This window comes from Melopsittacus undulatus, chromosome 6 (genome assembly GCF_012275295.1).
Source record: "Melopsittacus undulatus isolate bMelUnd1 chromosome 6, bMelUnd1.mat.Z, whole genome shotgun sequence".
Lineage (NCBI taxonomy): Eukaryota > Metazoa > Chordata > Aves > Psittaciformes > Psittaculidae > Melopsittacus > Melopsittacus undulatus.
Genome location: NC_047532.1, coordinates 5,363,110 through 5,389,214, shown reverse-complemented (window position 1 = coordinate 5,389,214; position 26,105 = coordinate 5,363,110). Strand labels below are relative to the sequence as shown.

General features: G+C 46.8%; 1 protein-coding gene across 1 annotated transcript; it reads left to right on the top strand.

The window, feature by feature from the left end:
* Positions 1 to 948: 948 nt before the first annotated feature.
* On the top strand, positions 949 to 25,713 carry LOC101878560 (pre-mRNA 3'-end-processing factor FIP1-like). Its single transcript, XM_034063867.1, has 16 exons — positions 949 to 1,329; positions 2,064 to 2,103; positions 5,067 to 5,151; positions 5,793 to 5,899; positions 6,944 to 7,002; positions 8,063 to 8,173; positions 10,702 to 10,832; positions 11,596 to 11,720; positions 13,292 to 13,397; positions 14,739 to 14,937; positions 15,287 to 15,313; positions 17,977 to 18,034; positions 18,548 to 18,603; positions 19,718 to 19,922; positions 21,733 to 21,891; positions 24,703 to 25,713. The coding sequence occupies exons 1-16, from the start codon at positions 1,236 to 1,238 to the stop codon at positions 24,833 to 24,835; spliced, it is 1,695 nt and encodes a 564-aa protein (XP_033919758.1). The 5' UTR covers positions 949 to 1,235; the 3' UTR covers positions 24,836 to 25,713.
* The last annotated feature ends 392 nt before the right edge of the window (positions 25,714 to 26,105 follow it).

The window sequence follows — 26,105 nt, the reverse complement described above, 5'->3', positions numbered from 1 at the left end:
GTTTCCATTTACTACTGATGGCATTAATCGCTTTGAGAGGGTAACAGTCACTGGTACAGCTGCTCTAAAGCAGAAGCTACCAGATGGCTTTGAGTTGCAGAGTTAAGGTGCTACATCTTCAGTGTAAAGTGTGAAATTCATTTTGGAGCTGGAAAGACGGAAATGGGATGTGTAAATCCCACCCCCCCCAAAAAAAAGAGAAAAAAAGTACTGAATTCTGGTAGTGTCACTAGCTCTTTTGTGAATACTGTTGCATTGACAGAGCAGCTGTTAGAACTTGTGAAATGAACACAAACAGCAGTATTTGCCTACAGGCACTTCCTAAAATCTCTGGGAATTGTGCTGGGTTCCTTGTGCCTTTCAGGGAGCACCTACCAGGATATGTCCATGAGCTACAATGGCTCTTTGTGCTCCTCTGCTCTCCGCATTGGGCCGATTTCAGTAGGTGAAACTCTCTGGAGTCTCAGTGGTGCCAGCTTCCTTGTGAAGTCTAAACGTGACATCCACACTGCCCGATGGTGATGTTGTGAAGTGCAGGGGCTTGGCTCTGCAGGAAGCAGGCTCTTGTTCGAGCCTGAGGTGTGTGTCTAGTCCTGTACGGGCTGCGGCTGCACATCTTGTCGGATTTATGAGGTAAGGATGAGAGATGTACCCATCAGCTGGTGGTGACGGTGAACCCCACTCCGCCGTGCGGCTGGCTGGGCTCTAGGGGCAAGGTTCAGTTTGATCGGGAGATGTAAACCTGCCTCTTCAGCCGGGCAGCGCTGGTGCGGCCATGGGGAACCGGCCATGGGGAACCGGCCATGGGGAACCGGCCATGGGGAACCGGCCATGGGGAACCGACAGCGTTCCCCCTCCGCTTGATGCTCCCCGGGCCGGCTCCTTGCTGAGGGGAGCCGCGTTCCCGCCCTCCCCTCGGCGCATGCGCCTTACACCTGCGCATGCGCCGCCGCCTGCGCCGGGGCCGTCGCCCAGGGCCCGGTGCTCGGCGGCCTTTGTAGCGGCGGAGCGGGTGGCGCTGAGGCCTCCCTGCCTCCCTCAGGACCGAAGGAGGAGCAATGGCGGAGCGCTAGCCCAGTCCTCGGCCGGCCCGGTGCCTGCGGACCTCCCCGCAGCGGATGCGCGCCTCGCCTCAGGCCCCGGCGGGAGCCTAGCGGGGCCCCGGCGGTCGCCGCCGCTTCTCCTCCTCCTCCTCCTCCTGCTGCGGGCGCCCCGCTCCCCTCAGCCCCGCAGCCATGGCCACCGAGCTGGAGCCGCCGGCGGCTGGCGCCGTGCCGGGCGCGGCGCCGCTGGAGGCGGAGGAGGACGAGGAGCACTGGCTCTACGGCGGTAGGTACTGCCGCCCCCGGCCGCGCAGCCAGGCCGCGCCCCGGCCCGGCCCGGGGGGGGTGGGGGGTAACGCGAAGGGCCCGGCCCCGCCTCGGGAGCCGCCTCGGCCCCACCTGGCCCGTGTGTGGGGCCGGAGCTACCCCGGGTGGTAGGCTGCGGTTTTGGAGGGGGAGGGAGGGGTATTGTCCTTTTAACAACAGTGCGATGCAAAGGGGTTGATGCGGCGCTTTGTTACAAGCGCGGTTTCCTCATCACCCTAACGCTGTTAGCCCGGTTGATGCAGGTGAAGCCCCGGGCTACCCTGGGCTCGTGTATGTGTGTCTAGGGAGAAGCGTAGGGCTTTATTTACACGTCTTTGTCCCCTCATAGACTTTCCAACTGGTTGCTTTGACGTTTCTTCTTCCCTGGCATGTTAAATGTCTATATAAAGACCTTCCCAGATGTCCCTTGTGTGATGTTTGCCTTTATTCCTTCTGCTCTGAGACTGTGGATGTGTATTTTGGGATTTCGATGTGTAGCGGTGTGATACTTCCCTTACTGCAATAGGTTCTGGTTGTTGGTTTTGTTGTGGCTTTTTAGTTGCTCCGTTTCTAGTTGAACTTCGTTGAAAAGAGAGCATTGGGGCTATAGTACCTTGGCACTACTAGGTATTTGTGTTGCTGTGATGCATTTAGTGCTTAAAATTGGCTTTTTTCCCACTTGAATAAGTTTATTTTTTATTATTGTTTTTGCAGATGATACCACTGGTAAGCAAGAAGATGGACCAATTTCTGGGTGAGTCTGGAGGCTGTTTATGCATTATAATGATCCATGCTGCAGAGAAGATCAAGCCATATTTAAGCATAGCTTCGGGAATGCTTTACACTGATGCTGTTGCCAGAAGCTGCAGCCTCTTCGTTTCTTATCCCATGGGGTCACCCCCAGCTGCCATGCTCGGGCTGGCACAGCATTTATGGGTTTAGAAGGTGAACTGGATTTGACTTAAAACTGACTTTTAACCCCCTTTTCTCCCTCTCCCCTGTTAGTTTTAAATCTGATTTCCAGTTGAATTCTCTGGGAAAAATGGTGCCTTGAGGTTTGGCCTTTGTGCTGGCCTGGCATTGGTAAAACTATGGCTTGTGCTTTAGCCTGGCAAAGCTAAAATCCTTCAGCCAGGTTAAAATCGTGTCACAACCAAATCATCACATGGGATCTGTGAATTATGTGGTTTGGGTCAGGCTTTCAGATCAAGGTGTTGGGAACTCAGTGATCCATTTTGCTTTCTGTATACGGGAAGTGCTGTCTGTCCTTGATCAGGACTCCCCTATAGTTGTAACTGTGTGGTTTGCATCAGTAGAGTTTTATCCCAGCAGAAATACAATGTTTCCAATTTTGAAATGTGACATGGCTTTCAGAGGACATGGTCTTCACTGGATCTCTGTGTGCTCAGCACCTTCAAAAGTTCAGTTTGTTTGTTGTCATTTAAGGTCATTTTGAATTCAGTATCTGGAATTTCTGAGGTTGTAACGGATAATGTCCTACTTCTGGTGTAAGTATCTAAACCGAAAACCATGGTAAATTGGTACCTAAAATGTCAAATGGGCTTTGTGAGAAGGAACAAGTTTTAGCTTAGATAGAAATTTACTGCTAGCTTGCATAAATCTATTGCTGTCACTTTTATCTGAATGTAATTTTACTTTATCAGCAGGATTAAAAATTGAATTTCCAGTAACTGTCTCAGTAACTGCAAGATGTGTGGAGGAAAACTGTTAGTGCTTGTGCCAGTGCTCTTTTTCTTTCCCTCTCTCTTTTTTTCCCCTTCTTTGTTGCACGTGAATCTTCCTAAATGAAGAGCTGTGGGGTGTTCTAAGAAAAATGACTCTTTGTTTGCTATATTGTCCATGGCTGCAGCTCCAGGGATACATTGCTGGCTTGCCTGGAGTATTTGTCTCTATCCATTGACATTCCTTAGCCTAAAGGATGCATTAAATACCAGTAGCCTGTGCAGGGTGCTGTTATGTCAGCAGTGCACAGGGTTAAGTTGATGTTCTGGGGAAATGAAATAGCTGTGACATTTCTTTTGCATGCAGCTGATGGCTGTGGATGTGTCAGATTGCTCATTCCTGGGAAGCAAACAGGTTAGGGAAAGACTTAGCAAATGTTTATTTGAACTCCAGTTCATACATTTTAATGTACACCCACAGATGCTTCATGTGACTTGAAGGTAATTCTTGTTGCTCTGCCTTGATTCAGTCATCTGGGGTTCTAAAGAAAATTCCTGGGGTTGAGGAGGTCAATGTTATGAGTTGCTTGGATTTGGCAAACAAAATGCAAAGGGTTTTGGAGCCACCTGTGAAGTTTTCTGCAGTGCTACATCTTTTGACCCCTGTGTAATAGCTTATGTCTGCAGCTTTGGAATACCCTTAGAGGATGGTTTTCCCTTAGACATCTTGGCTACTTTTAATAACTTAGTATATCTTCAGGTGTCACCTCAGGAACTTGGGGACGATGGGACCTGTGCTTCCTTAGTTAGCTGCCCAACCTTCACCCATTCTTTCTGATCCTTGCTTAATTGTTGAATTTCTTTATATATGGGGCTTTTCTAATAGGGGAGCTTCAGTAACTGCTCACATTGGTTCTTTTTATGCTCAGTAACTGCTTTCTGAGTTGCACTAATGCGATCTTTCAGCTTACTTGTTTGGGGTCTCCTTCCCTGCCACCTCTGAAATGGCTTAAATCTGAACAGTGTTCAGATTCTGTTAGGACTTACATACATTTCTTTTTGAAGATAATCTTCTGTATGTTTTGTAGGCAACATGGGGTTTTAAATCAATAGCAATGTCTCCAGAAAGTGCTGGTGGGGTATTGGGTTTCCTGGGTGTGGGCTGTTCTAATGGTCTCTTTGAAAAAGCTGGAATTGTTTTGAAGTTCTGCTAGGTTTTTCTTATGACATTAGAGAAAAATGATGTCTCTTTGTGTTTCAGTGTTGTAACATGGCATGCTCGTTTCTGGAATACCAGTTTGACTTTCTTGCTTGGCTAATGCAATAAACAGTGTTAACATTTATACAGACTTTAATTGGAGGTAAATCTCAACCTGACCATTGTTGCATTAGGACTAATTTGTAAGGAGTGGGAAGATTGGGTGGATAATTGCCTGTCTTCTTTGAAATGTAACTACTCATTAATGTAAGCTCTTTGTAGAACACTAAAACCACTTTTTCCTTAATTTCTACTGGACAGATGCCTTTGCTGCTTAGTAAATATATGTACAATTATTAGCATCATTAAGGACAAGGTGAAGTTTTGCTTATTATGTTCCCAAGGCCAGACTGGATGGGGCTTGGAGCAATGTGATCTAGTGGAGGGTGTCCCTGCCCATGGCAAGGAGGTTGAACTAGATGAGCTTCAAGGTCTCTTCCAACCCAAACGATTCTATGATTGTGCCAAACCAAACCAAACCTGAAAGCTATTCCAGCTGCTCCTTCTGTATTAGCCACTGAGTGGTGTTTGGCTAGGCAGCCCACGCTGTTTGTCAGGCTTTTGGGAAGCACTAAACTGATTCTTTTCAACAAAATGCAAAGCCAAGCAAGGATGATTAACTTTTTGTCATATAGTTGAGCTGCTGCCAGCAGAATCAACACACTACATGAATAAAGCCATTATATGAAAGTCACCTGGACGAATGCTTTAGAAAGGTTTGTAGGTGAACCTCTAGATTGGTCTTACCCACTTTCTCCTATCTGTCACGTTTACCAGACACACAGAGTCTTCCCATCCATTGCAAGATGCTCCTCAGGAGAACCGGCCTGTCAGCAATGAAGACCGAGAGATCTCACAACATGTAAGTGTTCCACTGCAAGTGGTAGACACAGTTATTTTTGTGCTTCTCAATGCCCATGGATAGAATGATGTAAGTGTAAAGATGCTGGTACTGCCTAATACGTTACATTTGTACTGTAGGAGTGTACTGATAGTTCCCAATGCTAACTACAGCACCAGGCTTCTCTTCTCAGCCTACTTTATGTAGTGGGCAGTGAACTCTCATCCAGGTATTGCTTGTGTCCACTGAAGAGGCAGATTAGGTGCTGCAGGCTGGCAGGAGCAGAACATGATTTTACCTTCAGCTCAATATTCAATATAACTTCTTGAGGGTCAGTAAATATGGGAAACACTGGGATAGAAAGGCCAAAGTGCTGGGAATCAGTTTTGATTCAGGCTCAGACCTTTCAAAATGCATTCTAGTGGCTCTGAGTTGAAAGGATAGGAAGAGGCTTGCTCTTCCACTGCCTCTTTCTCTGGTTTTTCCCTCCAGAGACAACTTTGTATAACCTGAGAGTGCAATAGAAATTTATATCTTTATATCAGAATCATTCTTTCTAAGGGACCTTCATTATAAGAGCTTTGCAAGATTTGTCTTACTGTCCCAGGGAATTGATCAGTATTGTGTTTTGATGAGCTCCTGTATGATTTCATTGTTGCTAGGCCCTTCCAAGTGGTGAAGATGAAGAAGATGACAGCGATAGTGACAGTGATGATGATGACGTGAAGGTTACTATTGGCAATATTAAAACGGGAGCACCATCATACATGTACGTGTGGCTGATAATGGTGTTGGGGTTTGATCTGAGGTAGCTCTAGTGCATTGATTGGGATTGAAAGTGGGGATGAGAACTGATCTGTCTCCTGGGAGATATGTAACTGCTAAGACACCATCATGGGGTTAGAAGCTGATGGCCAGCTCTGTCCTGCAACTGCTGGCTGGAGAATCCAGCTGTAAAATAGGAATGATAATTCATGGGTCTGCTGTTGGAGAATTAACTGAAAAATTACTGTGCTTTGTTGGGCGAAATCAAAAGTGGGATGCTGCAGTTAACTTCTCCTCTGTGAAAAGGTCAAGAACCTAAATCTGCCTTGATAACAATTTGCATAAGCTGTGAAGTTTCTGGTTTTCAGCTGTCTGGTTTTTCATGCTTCAGAAATGGTGAGGCTGGATTTGTGAACCAGGAAATGATGTCACTGACTTAAAACTGCCTCACTTGCATTGAATAAAAATAATAGGACAGCACTTTTGCTTGCTGCTAGCAGCCTTCCTCTCAAGGAAATGGCATACGTGTGCTTTGCAGCATATTCTGACTTTTCCACTTTATTGATAATTTCCTTCTCTTGGAGCAGTGGTTTCAGCCTGATAGGTTGCTCTCAGTAGCAGTGCTCCATCTCAGCAGCTCACTAGATTTTGCAGACATCCCTTTTGAAATCTGCTGCTTCTATCTTTCTCTCCTCATTCTGTGATCTGTGTGCAGCTGTGATTTCCATGCTGTTCACTTAAACACTAAGTACATTCCTGGACAGAATGGAAACTGCAACTCTTAGAAATAACCTTTCACTTCATGTTCAAGACAATCCTCTTATGTTTTCTGGTCCGTTAGTAAAAGTATTTGCTGGTTTCTGTAGGCTTAGAGAAACTTACGTGGAAAATGAATTTCACTTTTAACATGTTGAGACTTATTCACTTGGGTTTATCATGCATTTAGTACTAAGAGTCTTCTAAAAGTTGTCAGGGCTCACATATACTTTGCATGAAAACAAGCAAGTAATTTATTCAAATACCAATGTAGTGATTCTTTTCCATATAGGGGAACTCCTATGAATCTAAACTTAAAAACGGGTAGAGGCTATGGAGCATCTGCTTCAGGTATTGCTCTTGTTTTTATCCTTCACCTCTTCCAATGTTTTACTTACCTGGCACTGACAGCTGGAGCAGCTGCAAGTCTTGATCTCTGTTTGGAAGGGTATAGAATTAGTGCATCTTATTTAAATTAGCAATAGTAAGTGCTTTTCCTAGAGATAAGCACTTCTGGGACAGTCTGAGGGTGCAGGGAGCACTGGAATGATTTAATTACCTTAATTACAGTGATTTAATCACTGAACAGGCTGATTGGAATTCTATTTAAACTAGGAAAAAATACATTGATTATTACTTTTGTAGTAGAAAGACAGAGTGTTTCTGAGCTATATTGTTGCACTGGAGCCAAACATTCTAAATGGCCTGGTCATTGTGGTCAGTGTGTGAAGCTACGTGAGTGTAAGATACTAAAAGAAACAGATTCTGGCCTTCAGTATCAGCTCTATGTAACCCTGCAAATGAAATCATCCCCACCATTCAGTCAAGTTTATACTGTATATCAAGACTTGCGTTCCATCCTTCCTCATGTGAGACTGGCCTTCCATGGGCTTCACATACTGCCTTCCATTAATTTCTTCATGCAAATACCTTACTGTCTGATGGAGAAAATAAGAACAAATTCCCCTTGAAGATTGTGTACCTAAGAGATTTCTGCTGACTCCAGTTAGTACAGGATCCATTTCAGACTGATCCTGAAAAATTCTGTTGTTAGGAGAAAATCTTGGGAAGAGAAAAATATTTTGCTTGGAGACAAAAATAATTAATTCTCATTTGGGATAAATTTGGTGCATTTGATGCTCTAATAATTCACTGCATTCATCTGTAGGACCAATTTGGGTTGAATTATTTCCCAGCTGCTCAGCTGCAAGTGCTGTACACCCTGGCTCTTTATTTATGAAGTGACTGAAGTAATTGTTATTAAAGAGTTGCTTGTGGTTACCTCCGTGCTATGAAGCCAGCAATGAATTCACAGTAGTGCTTTATTTTTGACTGGAATAATTTGCTCAACAAATGAGTGGATTAAAGACATTGCATTAAAAACAGTAACAGTTTCTCTCTCTCTCCAAAGCCAAGTTGCAGCCCAAAGGTATTGACTTAGATGCTGCAGGGAACATAAATGGATTGCCTGTTATCGAAGTGGATTTAGATTCATTTGAAGACAAACCATGGAGAAAACCAGGTGGGGCTTCACAGTTTCTGTTGGTAAATATTTTCTACAGTTTTAGTGGTCTCTGTTGAATTTCACATGTAATTGTTGTCCATTTATTGTTGCCAGGGAATAAAGAAATTGGAGCAGTGGCCATTGCTTAGCCTCTGATGCCTGTCAAGGCTGTCAGTGACATTTGCTGGCTGAGCCAGCCGTGTTTCTACTGAAAATTGGTTTATTTGCTCTATTAATTTAACTTCCCTAAAGGGAAGAACTGTTTTTTATAATGTTCTGTTTTATTAATTCCCTACTTCCAGCAAATGTTGCACTGATAGCGATAGGATAACTTTTGTTGGGCCTGAAAGTCAATCGAGTGGGATCAGGATTTGGCTGTTGATGATGTGTGGTCTCCCTTTCATGTGCAGTACCTTGGTTGTTCTGTGTCACTGTGGCCAAGCGCAGTGAGCACGTCATGATAGGAAAGCTGTCTGTTCTGAATTCTTCTGCTGCAAACAGTTGAATAAAGGAAGGGAAATGCTGCTCTGACATGAAAGGCTAGGATTTTTCTTTTGGAAAACCAGCATTGCCTAATTCTTCCCAGATTCTGCCACCAGGTGCATAGGAGTGAGTGAGCAGTTCTCACTTGCTTCCTCTGGACAGTATTATTTAGACTGTGTCCAGACAAATAGTGCTTTGCACAGTGGGTTTTAATATGTACAGGGTCTCTTTTGTCTTCCTGATTTGTGTTAGGGAAATACCTACTCAGAAGTGACTGTTGCATGACAGCTGTAGGGTGCTACAAGTAAACTCCTGCTTTTCATTTGAATTTGGTACAAAAGTAAATGAAGGAACCAAAGAGATGCAGATTTTTGCAGTGCTACTCTCCTAAAACGTGCTATGATGAAATGTGAACTGAAACTAAAATTCCACTTGCCCCTTTGCAAAAATAAGTCTTCTAACCAGCCCCTGTACTTTGTCATTTAGAAATACTGCTATGCTAACTAAGTAGTGCTTTTGTAAGGCTGTGGTGTGGTTTTGGTATCTCTCGACTACCTGAAATGAAGGGCATTGGAGTGTGAAACAGTCCTAATAACTGCATTGACATATCATGGTATCAGACCAGCACTGAAGCACTCTGGTGATTAGTAGCGACTACAGACATAACAGGAAATGTAGCCTTTCTTCTGCAGGGGATTTCCCATGGAGAATGAAGTGAGAAAGAAGGGGCTAGGAAAAAAGTAAGTTAGAGGGAAAATAATGACAGGAACTTCAGAGATGAAGCAAGGAAATCATTATGGTCATGCTGACATCCTTGGACCAAACTGAAGGCAGCTAGCCTTAAAACAATGTAAGTCCAAATAGAGGGAAGATGTCTGTAGAGGTGTGTGGCTTGTAAGTTTACTTTTGATGATAAGTAGCTTGTTACTCAACAGCCTTTCAGGTTTATATCCTTCATAGTTAATTGTTCAGTAAGTTGGTATCTCTTTAAAGTGAGGAAAGGAAAAAGGGTGGAAGAAATGATACAGCGTTGAAATATAGGGTGTTAAAATAGATATGTAAATGTCACATTGCTGAGTCTGTGTTCGTGCAATTTGCATGTTTGGGTGGTACAACGGAACAAGTGGCCTGCCTAGAAAATAAACTTCAACCTCTGTGTACAGATCCAAGTTCAGTGTGGGCAGTGTTTTGCTTAGCCCTTACCTAACAGCTCCTTGGTTTAGGATTGGTCTGTCTGGGAATACCTCTGTGAAGGGGATGTTTGAGGGACACCTGAGCAGAGTTAGATGCTTTGTAATGCTGCTTGTTGTGAGATGTGCCTTACAGGGGGAGCTGCAGCTATGTGTTTTCCTCTGCATCAATGTTTTCCTGGCAAGCAGTCTGTGGCCACCTCTCTTACTCAGAATTGCTCCTGCTGAATTGGCACATTTCACAGAGGACTGTCAAGGAAAGACAATAATCTTAGAAGGAGTGAGATAACAGTGTTGGAATGCTGGAGGCAGGATCCTGACTGTTCTATAGTTCTATACTCTGCCAGGTATCCATAACAAATTTCCACTTCAGCCCTGTGTCATGGCATGGGTGAGTCCCAGAACCTCTTGTCAAAGTAGCACAGGCAGTGACAGTCAGGAGCAGAATTTGTTGACTTAGCTCTACCAATAAAAGGTTCTGTGGCACCATCCCATTTTGCTGGTGATGGCTGGAGCCATCATTCCCGTGCTCTCCCCAGCACTCAACTATCCAGACAATTGCAAGAAACCAATCTTAAAAAATCCAGTTGGTGGATAAGTTATTTCAAGTGTTGTCGCTGTTACTAGTGTGTAGAGGTGCTGTGTTCTGTGTCCCAAATGGTCCTGCTGCTGTTCAGGCTGTGTTCCCCCTCCCACTGACAGATGCAGCCATCTCCACTGTGGCACACAGAAGCTTTCTAACAGGATGAAGCAGAGAATAAGCTCTTCTCTCTAGATTTCTGTTTTCTTAATGCTTAATTTAAGCAGTTGAAGGACAATTTGACAATGTAGCTCTACTGAAATCCCTGTGTTAACCTCTGCTCCCTTTGCCAGGTGCTGATCTTTCTGATTACTTTAATTATGGATTCAATGAAGAAACATGGAAAGCATATTGTGAAAAGCAACGACGGCTTCAGCTTGGACTGGATCCTGCTCCTCCCATCAGCACTGAAAACAAGATCACGGTAGGTGCCATGTTACTCCTGCATATGGCTGCAATAAAACTGGGTCTTTTTTATTGTAATCACAGAGTGTAGGAACAGAAAATGCCTGAAGTGTTCTGTGTTCCTTTTCATTGATGAGAAGTACACAAATGTATCTTTAAAGTTGAAATCTCTCTGCTAAAAGTCTTCTCTTTATGGAACAAACAGTTCCATCTGCTTGGCAGGTTTGAACCACTGCAGGAGCAAGACTTGAGTGAATTTCCAGTTGACTTTGAGGCTACCCTGCTATAGGGGTGTCTGGTTGGAAGACAGACGTAGGTGTGGGAAGCGTAGAGAGGGATGCTGGGCATCCATGGCTGTTTTACTTGTCGCAGTTGTGTGACTGCCTTTTGTGTTTCAGGACTGCTTTGGCCATCAACGTTTCAGAAGTCCATCAGGTGGCCATCTGTTAATCAGAACTTCAGCCAAGGAGTTCATACTTGCTGTTCCATACAGTGAATATTACTGTTTCCAATTTTGAATTAAGGACTAAATGGAAGGGGCTGTGAGCTTATTAAACTTTTGGACTTAAAATGGGAGACAGTGGACAGCAGGCTGAGGCTGGAGTAGCCAGCCAGGTTACAGCAGTATCTGCAACCTTGGCTGCAGAATGGGCTGCTTGTTCTCAAGAGCCCTGTAATTATTCCTTGGGGGAGCCCTTTTCCTTTGCTGTAGATTAATCTCTGATGCTACATTCAGTTGAAAGTAGGGACATTAAACCTGTGTTACATGTTGCCTTCCATAGGTTCAGCAAGGAAGAACAGGAAATGCTGAAAAAGAAGTGGAAAACAACATCATCAAAACAGAATTCAAAACAGACTTCTTGGCTCTGGTGGGAGGACGCATGAAGGCTGGGCCTCCTCCTAATAGGTAAGAGATGGTACAGACCTAAAGCCTGGGTGCACTGTGTTCTTCATAGAGGTAGCTGGGATCTACCTGGGCCATATCTGAATCTCTTCAAGCCTGAAACAAGCTTTTAAATTCTACAGGAAGCTATGGTGGTCACTCCTGAACTGTGGTCTTGAGCAGTGCTCTCCTGACGGTTGTACAACTACCTTCCCATTTACTTCTCCTTGATGATATTCTCAGTGTACTGCTGCACAGGGAGGGAAACCTGTTTCCCATCTGAAGGGACATCTCTGGGAGTCAAAAAGCCAAGGGAAATCCCTCAGCTTTGAGGGCTCACGTTGCTGCTGTTTGTGCTTACTTGGCTTATTCTTACTCCCACGATGTTAATCTTTGCTTCCTTAAGTGGAAGTGGATTACGTGTTTGGCAGCTGCTGAGAGAAGCTATTGGTTTCTAACCTGTGTGCTATGCTGCTTGGTGCATGCTGATTAATTATGTTCTCCAATGAGAGAGAGGAGCCACAAGGCTGGACAAAACAAAACAATTGAGTCACTTGACTGTCAGCCTCTGCTGGGAAGCCTCTTTGACCTGGTGAGGTTGGTAGGGTTTTATCCATAGCTTCGTTAAAACAAAGCTGTGTGAAACCAGAAGAGGCAAAGCTTTAGTAGATCTGGGTGTTGCTGTTGCTTTATTTTCATTACATCTGTTGCTTTATTCACATTATATGTTTTGCACACCTGTCTGGCAGAAATGATTTTGTATTCCAAAGTCCCAATTTGAGAAGAGAAGAGAAACAACTCTATGTTTCAAGTATAAGCTTTAAATCTGTACTTAGTCTCTGCATCTAAGCACTTTGGCATTTCTTCCCCCTTCACAGTGCCATAAAATCAGTTAGATTTCTTTATAGCTGTTACATATATATCATGAGGTTTTGGAAATGACCACTGCAGAACAAGCTGTTGCTGTTGTAACTGTACAATGTTTCTGTCATTTTAGCTTGCAGTCTGGTTTTAAAAGTACTGACACACAAGATTCTGCTCCTGCGGCAGAGCTTTTGGTCAGGATAAGGTCAAGTATCTTTGTAAACCACAGCAGAACCAGAACCATGTGCTTAGCAATGAGTTGGTTGGCTTGGGTTTTTTCCCTTAGAGTGAGTAGATTTCAGTAAGAAAACTCTTTTCTCCAACCAGCCAGCACTTTTATATCCACTTTGGCTGAATTTCCTAGTGACACAGAAAAGTCTGCTGTCTAACTTGGAAAAGTGCTGATATTTTTCTATCCTGACTGCAGGAAAATGCCTTAAGGCTGTACTTGAACAAATCAATTGTTGCATAAATATAGGATTAAGGATATTTAAACTTAAGGTGCAGTTGCTTCTCTCTCTCACAAACTTTTTCTTGTAATGACCTTGCAACGAGCTCCTACAAAAATGTTCTTCCCCTAAGAGAGAACAAGGACTTGTGCAATTTGAATGCTCCTTCTGCATGTTCTTCCCTGGTGGAAAAGAGTGTAGGAGATGAATCTATCCAATAGTAGGGAAAATTGCTCTTTCTAATGTCTTTGAGCCTAAAAAGATGCATCTGCTTTGTACCAGGAAGCTGGGTGGGACGATTGATGTGATCGGTGGCCAGGCTGGCACAATCAGGAGAGTAGAAGGAAGGCGCCGTGATAAACATGCCTCTGAGGAGAACCCAATCCAGGTAAATGTCTTGGCTTTATTGCACTTCTAATGTACACTGAGCAAATGCCTGTGTATTCCTGACCTCCCTTGTTGCAGTTGCCATCTGCAAAGCAGAAGGTAGTATATGAACCATATCATGGCATATGCATGCATCATTCCCTTCTGCAGGTTGAATTAACTCCCGTGTTAAAAGCTTTATCTTACTAGGAGCTAGGGATTGTCCTTTAAGACTCACCTGCCAGTCTGAATGGTAATGCCAGAGTAATTCCTTTTCCCATCAGCTCTCCCAAATTATTTCTTGGGGTGCATAGCTGGGAGGCTCTTACATGGATTACTCTCTTTCACTGTTGGGTTGGAATCTCCAGTTCTGCAATGTACAACTTCTGCTTGGGGCTTGTGTTTCTTTTGACTTTGAAGTAACATTTGGGTTAAAACTGAGCATCATTAGTTGCAACCCATGCTTCAGATTTAGGGTGAGCCTGTGTTACTGGATATTGTCCTTTGTAAGAAATAAAAACCTGGGATTTAAAGCTTGCATGTCCTGTATATGGCCAGAATGTTCTGGTTGGCTTCTAGGTAGGAAGATGCTATGTATATTATTTGAGGACCATGTATTGAGAACTCTTAACCACTTTCCTCCTGCCAACCACTCCTAACTCCCCAAAAGTCCCACATACGAACTTCTCCCCTGTCTAGACACGATTCCTGGTTTTGTTTTTACAGTGGGTTTGTGGTCAGTTTGTTTTTTCTGAATCTTGCCAGCAATGGCTCTAAAAAGAGTTTGCCCGAGAGAATTTGCTGGGAAAAGGTTGTTGTTGTTGCCACTTACAAGCATGGATACCTGTTGCTTCCAGGTCATTCTGGTATCTCTGTGTATTGATCATTCCATGTGTGACCTTTTGTCAGACAGATGTGAATCCAGTCTTCCACTGACTTCCAGTGTAGAGCAGAATTTGGCTTAACCCAAACCATTCTATGATTCAATGGTTCTTACTGCCCTCAAGAGAAGTAAATTGGGATAAACCCCTCAAATATGGCAGCTCTCAATTCGAAGCCTGTACCAGTGGCAGTTCAGGTGAATGAAAGGCATTCATACCTGTCAGCTGTCTTTTGCACAGTTGTGTATTCAGCTAGACTCTAGTCTCTGCTGTTCTGTGTAGAAAATCCTTTGCTAAGCATGTTGATTGCCTTGATCAACCTTTCTTCCTCCCCAAAGATGTTATCTGCTGGGTATAGCACAGCCTGGTCTTCCCAGGTATCACACAGCTGCCAGTTTTGGTGATACACTCTATGCCAGCACAGCAAGGTCCTACTTAGGAGCAAGATTAAGCGCTCTCTTCTCATTCCTTTGCCTTCTCAGGTGCTTGGAGACCACGGGAGTAAGCCACAACCCCCCCAGCAGCCCCAGCAGCCATCACAGCCCCAACAACCGCCTCAGCAGCAGCCGTTTGCACCACCAGCAGGCCCACCACCTCCTCCACTGGCTGGGCCACCTCCACCACACTTCCTCCACCCTCCTCCACCAGTTACTTCTGTTCCACCTCCCCTGCATCCTCCAGGTATGTGTTCACACAGCAGTATACAGTAGTCTGAGGCTGTGAGTTAGGGCATCCCAGGCTTGGAGCAAAGCAAAGGGTTAATTGTTAAATGCTATAGGACAGTTGAGCAGTCAAGTAACAGGTCCTTAGAGCTGGCCAGTCTTTGTTCAGTGTCTCTGTCAGCCTATTTTAACATTTGCCCTTAAATACTTAAGAAGTGACAGCTAATGGCTAATTACCACTTAATAGCACCATTTTTTCTGTTTGCTCAGATATGTGAATTTAAGAGTGCTTTTAAGTTTAGTTTGAGGGAGAGCAATGAGGTGCTGTACCTACTGTCCTCACTGGTTCTGCTTCTTTGTTTCCATAGGTCTTCCACCGCCCGGGCCTATTCCAGGTAGGTGCTGATTTGTTCTTGATAACAGCAGTGATGTTGAGCACCCAGATGGCTCTGTCAGAGCATTAGATTAAGAAACATGAGCTGGGATGGCACCAAGACTCATTTTAGAGCACAATTAGTTTAAGGCTAAGAAAATCCAGTGCAGAATTGAGCTTGAGCAGCTTATTTTGTATTCTGGAACTGAATAATGTTCTGTAGGACTTCTGAAGACTTGCTTAGTGTGTCTCTGAAGACCAATCTAGAAAGTGAAATGGAGAACTTCAGATGGCATTGAAGCCGCTTACTGAGATCTGAAATGGTTTAGTTCTTGTTATGACATTTGCACAGCAAAAGTTTGAGTGACAGATTGGTGCTTTTGTGGAGGAATTTGGAGCGTGAGACTGAGCAGAATAAATGTTATTTCCATCAAAGCCTTTGCTCCCTGCTGTGCAGCAGAGATGGTGAATACTAATAAAGAAATGTAACAGCCAATCTTGTGCATGAGGTCTGCACTAATTCAGAGCTGCTGTGAAACTGAGTTTCCTCTGGCTGTAATTTCTTTCAGATGGAGGTTTTGCCTAATCCCAGGAAAACAAATTTAGCTGTTTGTGTAGCACACTTTTGAAGTGATGGTTCTGAGCAGATGTTACAGATCTGAAAATCCAAGGCTGATGGTGACTGTTGGATGTGCTGTCAGGCACTGCCTTGGTGTACTGTGTACTTATCGTAGAACCAGAGGATGGTTTGTGCTGGAAGGGACCTTAAAGTTCATCCAGTTCCAAGCCCTGCCACAGGCAGGGACACCTTCCACTGGAGCAGCTGCTCCAAGCCCCTGTGTCCAACCTGGCCTTGAACACTGCCAGGGATGGGGCAGCCACAGCTTCTCTGGGCACCCTGTGCCAGCGCCTCAGCACTCTCACAGGGAAGAGCTTCTGCCTAAGAGCTCATCTCAGTCTCCCCTCTTACTTGATTCATGTATTTGCAAAAGGTCTGCACCCAAAGCACCTTGGACCTGCTGTGCTTGTCCTCACTGTGTGTCAGACATGTTGGACTTGATTCACAGCTTTTGTGTCCATGCTTTTGTATTCGTGTTCTGCCCTGGGCTTCCCAGATGTGGAAAACCTACACTGGCTGGGCTGTCCCTCAGAAAATTCCTGTTTGTTAAAACATCACTTTCCAGACGCCTCTCAGTGTACAGTAACATTGCAAAGCTGGTTTTCAGTGCTGTATTAGAAGGAACTTGCTCATAGTAAGACTAGATTTAGAGGAACTGTATTGTAGTGAAACTGGATGCAAACTGGTCTAGGTGTTGCTAGTCAAGTGCATTTAAAGTTGTTTGGGAGGGGTGAGGTGGACAGAATGACCAGGCTGTGTCAGGGAACTTCCTCTTGAGGTGAGGGCTTGGAAAGGGAGTTGAGGGAGGATACCTGCTAATTATGGTTATGAGGATGATCCACCTCCATTAGAATTAGGTGTTCTAACAGTAGCACTTTGAAGTGCTTATGTGTGGTGAGCAGATGGGTTGGAAATGCTTCAGGCATTGCATTTTATCGGAAGATCTTGGGAAAAGGAGGGGGAAAACTGAAGCATCTAAGAGTGAGACGTGGCCCCCACCTTGTTTCCAGCTCTAGCTGGGCTAGAGGTCACTTCTTTTTGCAGTGGAACCCTTGTAGGAAGGGGTTCTCCTGTCCCATTTTAGTGTTCACACTAAGAGGTGATGAATTTCATTGACATGGTTTCATTGTCAGTGCTGGCCCAGGCTCCTTTGAATTGAAGAAGAACCTGGAGCTTCTGGCTTCGGTGACTGCAGTCAGTAAATGGCTTCTGTCCTTTGCAGCAATACAATTTCCTCTTCTTTTCTTGTTTAATAATAAACAGAGGAATTCTTATTCAAAGCCAGGCCAGGGGGTGGTTGGTCTGTTCTTGCTGGCATTGGTAACTGCCTATAGACCTGATGGTTGCTTATAGTGACAGGTACAAGTTTTAGAAACTTAGGAGCCGTCAGCACATGCTTCTCACTTCCAGACTGTCCAAGGTTGAGGACTTTGGCTTCCAAGGCTTAAGCTGCTTCTGGAAGTGGCCTTCATAAGCTTCTGCTTTGTTGAAGATACTGCCTTGTGATGAACAGCTCTTCCTGTGTGTGACATTGGGCCCATTTTAAAGTGTCAGCCCTTGCAGACAGCTCTGCATCACTGGGGCTGTGTCTTCTCAGGGTTTCTGAGTGTGTATGTGTTCAGAAAACCGGCTTTCTTCAAAACCAACCCAAGCCAGGTGTACTCTGTTACGTGCTGTGTGAGGGACAAAGGTACCCATTTTAACCAATGGAGCAATAAAACTGCTGTAGATGCAGTGTCTCCATCCCAAGAACCAGAAGTCTCTGTGTTGCACAGGGCTGTCAGGGTTAATCTTCACTCTTTCATGAATCTTACACTTAAAATGTGTAAGCCAAAACAGAGGGTAGTTCTTTTCTTTTTCTCTCCTTACCCCCACAGAGCCAACATAGCTGTAGGGTTTTAATGTTGGTAGGAGATACAACTCTGAAGGAAGACTATTGCACTTCAAACAGCCTTATTTAGAGTAAAAGGATGCTTTAAACTGCTTTTAACTGTAACTAGCAATGAGATCTTGTTCCTCATGGCAAGCTGGGAGATCTCTGTGATGACTTCTGCTTCTCTGTCTAGGGTTGTTCCCACCTCCTCTGGCACCACCACCAGCTCTCCTCATCCCAACCTTGGATGGGTAAGACCACACCTGGGCTAAACCATGGGCACAGCTCCTGTGTAGGGAGAAAGGGAGGTGGGCAGATCGAAAATAAAGCCTGGGAATTCTCAGTTGGGCCTTGGATTGGAGCAGGGGTGAGAGTAGAGTCCATAGGGAATCCTCTGTGTGTTCACCTTCATTTGTCATGTTCTTGGCATAGAAAGGAAGCAATAAAATCTAGGTGTGAGCTTAGGTCTAATACAGAGTAGTTGGTAGATGTTTTCCCTGAGGATTCCTTAGGTACTTTATAAAGCACTGTTATTTGCCGGAGGGCTGCCTGATTGACAAGGGATGGGTAAAGCCCATCAAGCAATTGAGTTAGAAGCTGTGGCAAAGCAGCTGCACCTCTGCATTTCTAATGGTTGCAGTGCAAAGTGACACTGTGGGTTTCCCATGAGGATGTCCCACAGACCTTCAGGAAAACATGGGCTACACTTGCAGCACAGACATACCTGCTGTGTCAGTTACTCACATCCTTTTCTCTCTCCAAAGCCAGCCAGCCAGCTACAACAACAGGCAGCCACCTCCGTTTGGCTACAACTCTGCAGGTGAGCACTGGAAATACCTCTGTTCTCTGGTGTTTGGTAGTTCAGGCTTTTCCTAAGCTGATGGACATCGTGGATGCTTTAACCTTAGGGTCTTGCTTGTGCCCCAGACTATCCCACTCACCAGAAGCACACCCTGAGTGTGACCACAGTGTGAAGTGTTTGGTTGGCTGCATGTTCTGCAGCAATGCTGAATGCAGTTTTGTGGTTGAGTGCTGAGCCTCGGATCACTCCTCACTGTAGATACAAGAGGAGCTTCCCCATGTGCCTCAGCAATGTGCTCTTGTGCTTGTTTGCACAGGTACTTGTTCACACTCTGCCTCTTCCCTCACCACAAGCACAGCTGTCAGCTTTGCATCTCCTCTCTGAGCTTTGAATGCCCTCCTCCCCCTCTGTATCCTCTTCCTTGCCTGCAGGCACAGGCAGGCATCTGTCACCTTTTGTAATGGAAGAGGCAGTGCCAGAATTCCAGCACATTTCCTCCCCTGTTGCAGCCCTGTCGGGAATGCCCATGCTCTCTCCCACTTCCTTAGTGACCACCGCTTGGAGCAGCACCTCCTTGCTGTGCTGAGGAGTCCCAGGCAGCACCAAGCTGTCTCCTTTGCACCCATGCTGGTGGCTCTGGGCCCATCAGGCTTCACCCTCTGTGTCCCAGCCCTCTCCAGGTGCCCCCTCAGGTGAGAAGGTGCCTGGTGAGAAGTGAGGCCTTGCAAGGATGGCCAAGAGCCAAGGGTGATGGCTCAGCAGCGGGAGAGGCTCCTCTGCTGCCAAGCCAGGATGTCTGGAAGGGCTGGATTTAAGCTCTTCTCCATGGAGACCTTATAGTGTGTCCTCTGTAGCAGGATGTGTGTTAGACAGGAGCAAGGGGAGTGCACAGCCCTTGTAGGAATGTGCAGGGTAAGGGGCTGAGGAGGTTGTGCAGGTCTTGCTTGTATCTTCCTCAGGGAATGGGTGTTTGCACATCCAGAGCAAACTGCTGGAAGTCAAAAGGAGGAGTGAGGACAAGAGGGAGCTGGGTTGTTGCTGTCTCCTTGGATTCAGCTGTATCTTCAGAGGGTGTCTCTGGAACGGGAGGGAAGGGGAGGATGCTGGAATAAGGATTCTGCTCTCGCTGCAGATTCAGGTTTCATCAGCTACCCACCCATCTCCACATCCCACACACCCTGGGTGACGACGGTGGACAAGGGCACAAGCAGTTCCAGCAGCAGCCATTGGGAATACTCAGGCTCAAGGCGCGAGAGGGAGCGGGAGCGAGAACGGGAAAGGGAACGGGAACGGGAGAGAGACCGAGACCGCACCCCGACCACGAGTGAATACAACAAGTGAGTGCTGTAATCCAGCAGCTTCTCCCCACAGCTCCCAGCAGGGAGCTCTGGCCTTGCCCTGGAGCACAAGGTGCTTGGTCAAGGGATGGCGTTACAGTTGTAGCAGTTCAAGTCGGGAAGTGATACGTTGGATCAATAACCACAGGACAAACTGGGAGCCTGTGTGTCCCTGGCTGATTTCCTGTGGCTGTTTGCGTTTGAAGCCAGCAGAACCAGTTACACTTGCTCCCCCAGCTGTAATGTGAGGCCAGTAGATGAAATAGCCCTTCTCTGGGCACTGGGTATTTCACAGCTCAGTGTGAACCATCAGCCATAGAAACTGCTGCTTCTTGTGTTCTAAGTGTACCTGTCAATGAAGGGACAAAGCAATCAGGCTTTGCTGGGCTCGCCTAGAGAGGCTTTCAGGGCAAAGGGTGCTATCCACTAGGAGTGAGCCATGAAACCTATATCCTTACCCAGGCCTTTCTGCAAGCAGTGTTTGAGACAGCCACCCTGCTGGCTTTCAGCCTCCCAGTGTTGATCTGGAGAAGCTGAAGTGAAGGTTACCCTGCAAAGATGCTTTCTAAACCCATCACTTCCCTGTTCTGTCACAGGCAGCGTCAGTGTTTTGCAGGCTTCAGGCTCAGGAGTACCTGTAGTCATTCAAAACATGATCAGAATGTGCATTCCTAGCAGAGGGGTGCTGCCTGCCTGGAGCTTCTCAGCCCTGGGGGTGAGCAAATAGGACACCCTTTACCTAAACCCCTTTTGTTTTAACTCACAAGCTTGTGGGTGGAAGGGGGAGGACAGAACAAGACAGGAGACAAACCTGCTGCAGTTTGAATTTCTCAGAGCCCCACACTTCCTGCACAGGCTCCCCCTGTGATGAGCACCCCTGAGCACATTGTTAGCATTGCTGGGTGGTTTCCAGCACGCTGACCTCTCAGCTCATGCCTGCCAGGGCAGGGTGAGCAGCCATCCTCCACAGAGTCCTTTGGAGCACTCTGGGATGATGATACTGGAATTTCTTTGTTTCCAGGAGCATTAGGAAGTCTGCTTCCTTTCTCGCAGAGTCTGAATGTTGTTTCCTGTAGTGGGATTTAACCCTTTAGATTTTGGCTTTCAGAAGCTGAATAGAGACTGTGAGGTATAGTGAGGGATGTACCTGAGTTTATGGTACATCGTGCCCCTGTGTACATGGATTGAATGAGTGAGGTGCCGTGAACAGACACAGGCAGAAAGATCATGTTAGCTACACTTACAATTGGAGTTTTTGAGCTCATGGGGAAGAAAATTGTCCCTTAGATTCACATAAAAGTGCTGCAGATTATCTGGGACAGCAGTGTTGTGAAGTAATATCCAGCACCAGGGGAGGCAGGATGTCAAGAAGAGCATCTTGCTGTTGGCTTGGAGGTCTTGGTCATATTCCAGAAGGATTGTGAGGGCAGAATGCCTGAGGGATTGGCCAGGTGCTGCTGAGGTACCCTCTTGGCAAACCCAGAGAAGAGATTTTGTAAACCCTTTGCCTTGAGAGGCTGGGAGAAAGCTGTGATAATAATCATTGTTGGGGCTTAAGAGCTGTGTAATAGGCAGATGGAGAATGTTACTTCACTGTGGTTAGAGGCAGGGCATGGGTTGCAGCTTGGATTTGATCAGCAGCAGCAGACCATTGTCCCAGGAGCATCACAAACACCTCAGCCTCTTGATGGAGTAACAGTGAATGGCGACAGACTGTTGGTGATGGGTTCTGCAGTGCTGGGGCCTCGGCTCCTAGCACTCAGCTGCACAAGGGCTGTGTTCCCACCTCACTTCTCCCCTCTCTCCCCAGTGACGACGAGCGGTACCGCTACTACAGCCGTGAGCGCAGCTACGACTTCGAGCGCGACTACCGCCGGAGCCGGGACCGCAGCAGGGAGCGGGAGGACCGGCACCGGGAGCGCCGGCACCGCGACAAGGACGAGAGCAGCAAGCATAAGTCCTCAAGACGGTAAGAACGTGGCTTAGGGTTGGACCGTGCTGCTCACAGGAGCACACTGGGGCTGCAGGCAGGAAGCTTGGGCATCCTGGGTGATCTGTTACCCTGGGTCTTGCTGGGTTCCTGAGACATGGTGCCCGGGTAGGAGGAAGGGCTCTGAGGCAGGTGATAGGGCTGTCTGTACAGGCAGAGGGGTTCTTGGTGCTTCAGTGTTCTCAGTAAGGCAGCTGGCAGGTGCAAAACTGCAGCACTGGTGGACAGAGGAGAGGTTAACCTGTGCTGAGCATCACATCAGAGCAGCATGGGGCCCGCTGCTAAGAGAATACACACAAAGTAAAAGTAAAACCATAACAGAAGCATCAGCTGTAGGTCATACGTGTTCTTGTCCAGAAAAGAAGAGCCTTTGTCAGCCTGGAATCTGAAGTGTCCTCTTGGAGCAGGAGGCTGAGGGCTGTGCTCTCAGAGCTCTGTGCCCAGTGCTTCCAATTGTGATGATCTGGACAAACCTCACTTGGAGCAGAGCAGGATGTCCTAAAATCCCAGCTTTCCTTGAGTGAATGTATTTGCTCCAGGTGCTCTTCCTGTGAGTGTTGTTCTAGCAAAGTAACAGGCCTGGCCCCTGGCCTAGGGCGATGCTGCTGCTCTCTCAGTTTACATCCTGGTGATGACTTGAGCTGACTTGCTCCTTGGTTTTTGGTGCTTCAACTTACTTCCTTCTAGATGAAATTCTGTCAGCTCTGTAGGTAATTACCCTTGTTTTGAAATGGGTATCAGAAGAACTCCTACATAATGGCTGGAGGTAAAAGGCTGCTCTCACCCTAAAGGAGATGAATAAGATTTCAAGAAAGGATTGATTGCTGAAGGGCTGGAAACAAAGGGGTGGGAAGAAAGGCCAGGCCCATGATCAAAGTTGAATAGAAAACAAGTGGAAGCTGAGCTGATACCAGACTAATAAGCCAATAGTTTGAAGGGTTATTTCTCCCCTTCCTCCACTCAGAACTGAAGTTGAGCTTAGGTACCTGACTGCATGAGCAGGATGGAGCTCACAAAGAGGGGTCAGAATCTGCTTGAGAGCTACGTTCACAGGACTGGGCCACTGCCTAAGGTGGGAGCAAGGCAACTTCCTCGGCTCCTCAGACCACAGATGCTCCCTGTCTTGTTCAAAGGGGTAGGATGGGAAGCGTTTGTAGCTACAGCAAATGGAGGAATGGTTGTTTCTGGCCACTCGGAGTGTGTATTGGATCCCTGCTTGAAGTGCTTTGAGATCTGAGCCTGGGGAAGGCACTGGCAGGAAGATGAAAGGGTTTTGTTGCAGTTTGGCTGAAGGAAATCACTTGTTCCAGTATTAAAGGACAGTTGCATTGCTCAGTCCTAAACCACTGTCCACCCGTGGCTGAGGATGTGCTGGGGAGAGGCACGGGCCTTTTGTGTTAACTTTCTTCTTCCCTTTAATGACTCTGAAGCCATTTATTAAACAAGGCAGAAAATCACTTCAGGCAGGAGCTTTCCAGGCAGGGCTGCAGTGGCTCCACCAGTTGCTGAACTGGTATTCCAGCTGTGGCAAGAGTTGGTCTACACCTGATGGTGTCCCCACTCGTGCAGCACTGTCGGTCCTGTGGTCACTTATCCTGTGATACATTCATCTCTTTCTCCTGTACTCTGTGCTGTGTTTTCCTTCTGCCCTTCCACATCATGGTCAGCTCCAGAGAGCTCATGTGGTTTGCAGGCTCTGAGGAGAAACAAAGCATCTGTGAGATGCACACAGAGGAAAAACTCCTCTCAGGAGGTGCCAAGAACCAGAGTGAGCAAAACCAGAGCTCCCACTTCCTGCTTCCTGATGGGAGCTGGAGGCTGATCTCACTGTGGGGGTGTTGTCAGGCAGCAGGTCTGGGTGAGGGACAGAGGAGTTCTAAAGCATGAAGGTAGTGAAGTGCCAGGTCATTTATGAGTAAGTAGAGGTAGGAACAGGATCTACTTCATTAGGAAACACCTCTGTTTACCTGCATTGACCCCTCTCTTACCTCTAGTTCAGGGATTTAGTGATTCCAGAGGAGGCCATGGAGGTGCTGCGGGGGCTGGAGCAGCTCTGCTCTGGAGCCAGGCTGAGAGAGCTGGGCTGGGTCAGCCTGGACAAGAGAAGGCTCCTGAAGGGGAGACCTGAAAGCAGCTCCAGTGCCTAAAGGGGCTGCAGGAAACCTGGAGAGGGGCTTGGGACAAGGGCCTGTAGGGACAGGCCAAGGGGAATGGCTTGAACCTGACAGAGGGGAGACTGAGATGAGCTCTTAGGCAGAAGCTCTTCCCTGTGAGGGTGCTGAGGCGCTGGCACAGGGTGCCCAGAGAAGCTGTGGCTGCCCCATCCCTGGCAGTGTTCAAGGCCAGGTTGGACACAGGGGCTTGGAGCAGCTGCTCCAGTGGAAGGTGTCCCTGCCTGTGGCAGGGGTTGGAACTGGGGGAGTTTTAAGGTCCCTTCCAATACAAACCGGTTGGGATTCCATAGGATGTTCAGAGCAGCAGAAGTTTCAAAGACCTCAGATTCAAGACTCTTCTTGCTCTCAGCAGCCTCAGTGCTTCACCTTGAAGCTTTAGATGTGCTAGAGCTGTCTGAGCTCCCTCAGGAGCTGGAAAGACACAGAAGCTCCTTATAAAAACTACCACAGACTGAATCCTGGCAGCAACTTGTCTGTGCTGCCCAACCCCTGCAGTGGCACCACAGTGCCCTGGGTACTTCTTGTGTCTCCAGTTCTACAGCAGCAGTCAGCATGTGTGTCTGTGGCCAATGCAGGCTCTGCTGTGACCTCCTTCTCCCCTTTCTTCCCCCCCCAGGAAGCAACACGAGAGCGAGGAGGGGGAGAGTCACCGGCGCCACAAGCACAAAAAGAACAAGCGCAGCAAAGAGGAGAAGGAGACTAGCGAGGATGGGGCCCAGGAGGGAGAGGAGCAGGACACCAAGGAGTGACCCCCAGCCCTCAGGAGGAACATCTCTGAACCAGTGTGGCACTGGGATGTGTGGGGCTGGGGGTTCATTTTATATTCCATGTTTCCCAAGGGGAGAGGCAGACTCTGGGCGAGCGGAGCTGCTGCTGCAGCAGGTGAGAGCTGCAGCTCAGCTTTCTTCTTTTTGTTCTGCTTTTTTGATACAAAACAAAACCCTGCAGTTCCAGTATAGAGCACTGAGCTACTCCTGACCATCCCTGGGGAGGACTGTGGTGTATCAGATCCTATGGTTTCTGATGGAAGATGGCTTCAGCTGAAACTAACGCATTTAGGTAATAGTGGTTCTTTTGTCATCATCATCATCATTCCTTTTTGAATAGGACAGTGAGTGCGACTTGAACTTTATTGTCCAAAGAAGAGTGTGCCCTAGATCCCGAGAGCCAGCTTAGAGCCTGGCTTCGAGTAGTGCAGAGTCCCACCCCCAAATAAATCTCTTTATAGCTACGAAAGTACCTCCTGGTTTCTCTGTGTGAACCACGTGTCCTGGTGGAGCAGGAGGCCCCATCTGCTCTGACCAGGGCTTCAACAAGTTGTGTGGTGCTCACAATGTGCAAAGACTTCAAACCCACAGTTGCTTTTTGTTGTCCATTGCAAAAATAGGTCTGTTGGTCATGTCTTACACCTACAAGTGGGAAAGCAACAGAAGGCCCATACAAAGAGCATGAGGTTCTTTTAATTAGCTTTGACTTCACTACTTTTGTTTTTATGGAGTTGAGCTGAATAATGGAGTGACTGAAGTGCCACCTTGCAGTTTGCCCCCAAGGGCTTCTCTTTGGTTATCCCCAACACTCCTGTGCAACACATTCCTGTCCCTGGACTGCCAAATAAATTCACATTCCAGAGTTTGTTTGCACTTAGTATTGGGTTTAGGGAGCAGCAGCAGAGAGGGTCTGGGTGGGAGGAAGTGGGGAGATGATGGTGGGGAGTTTTGGTACATCCTGCACTGCTGTTGGTGTGACAGGACACAGGGAGCAGCAGCTGCCCCAGCAGGCTGAATCAGGAGCTTAGCCTTGTTAAATAGAGCTTCATTTACCCCCTGGGTTTGCTTTTCATGCCAGGCAATGCTGGGCCCTGGAGGCACTAAAGGGTTGTGGCAGAAGAGATGGGATGTGCTTTTGTTCAGTTACAGTGTAGTTTAGGAGAGTCCAGCTCCTTCACTGGGAGAAGCAGAGGCCAGTGCCACAGTTTACTGCCTCCCAGGGTCAGTGTCATGGCTGTTGTTGAGTGAGCTG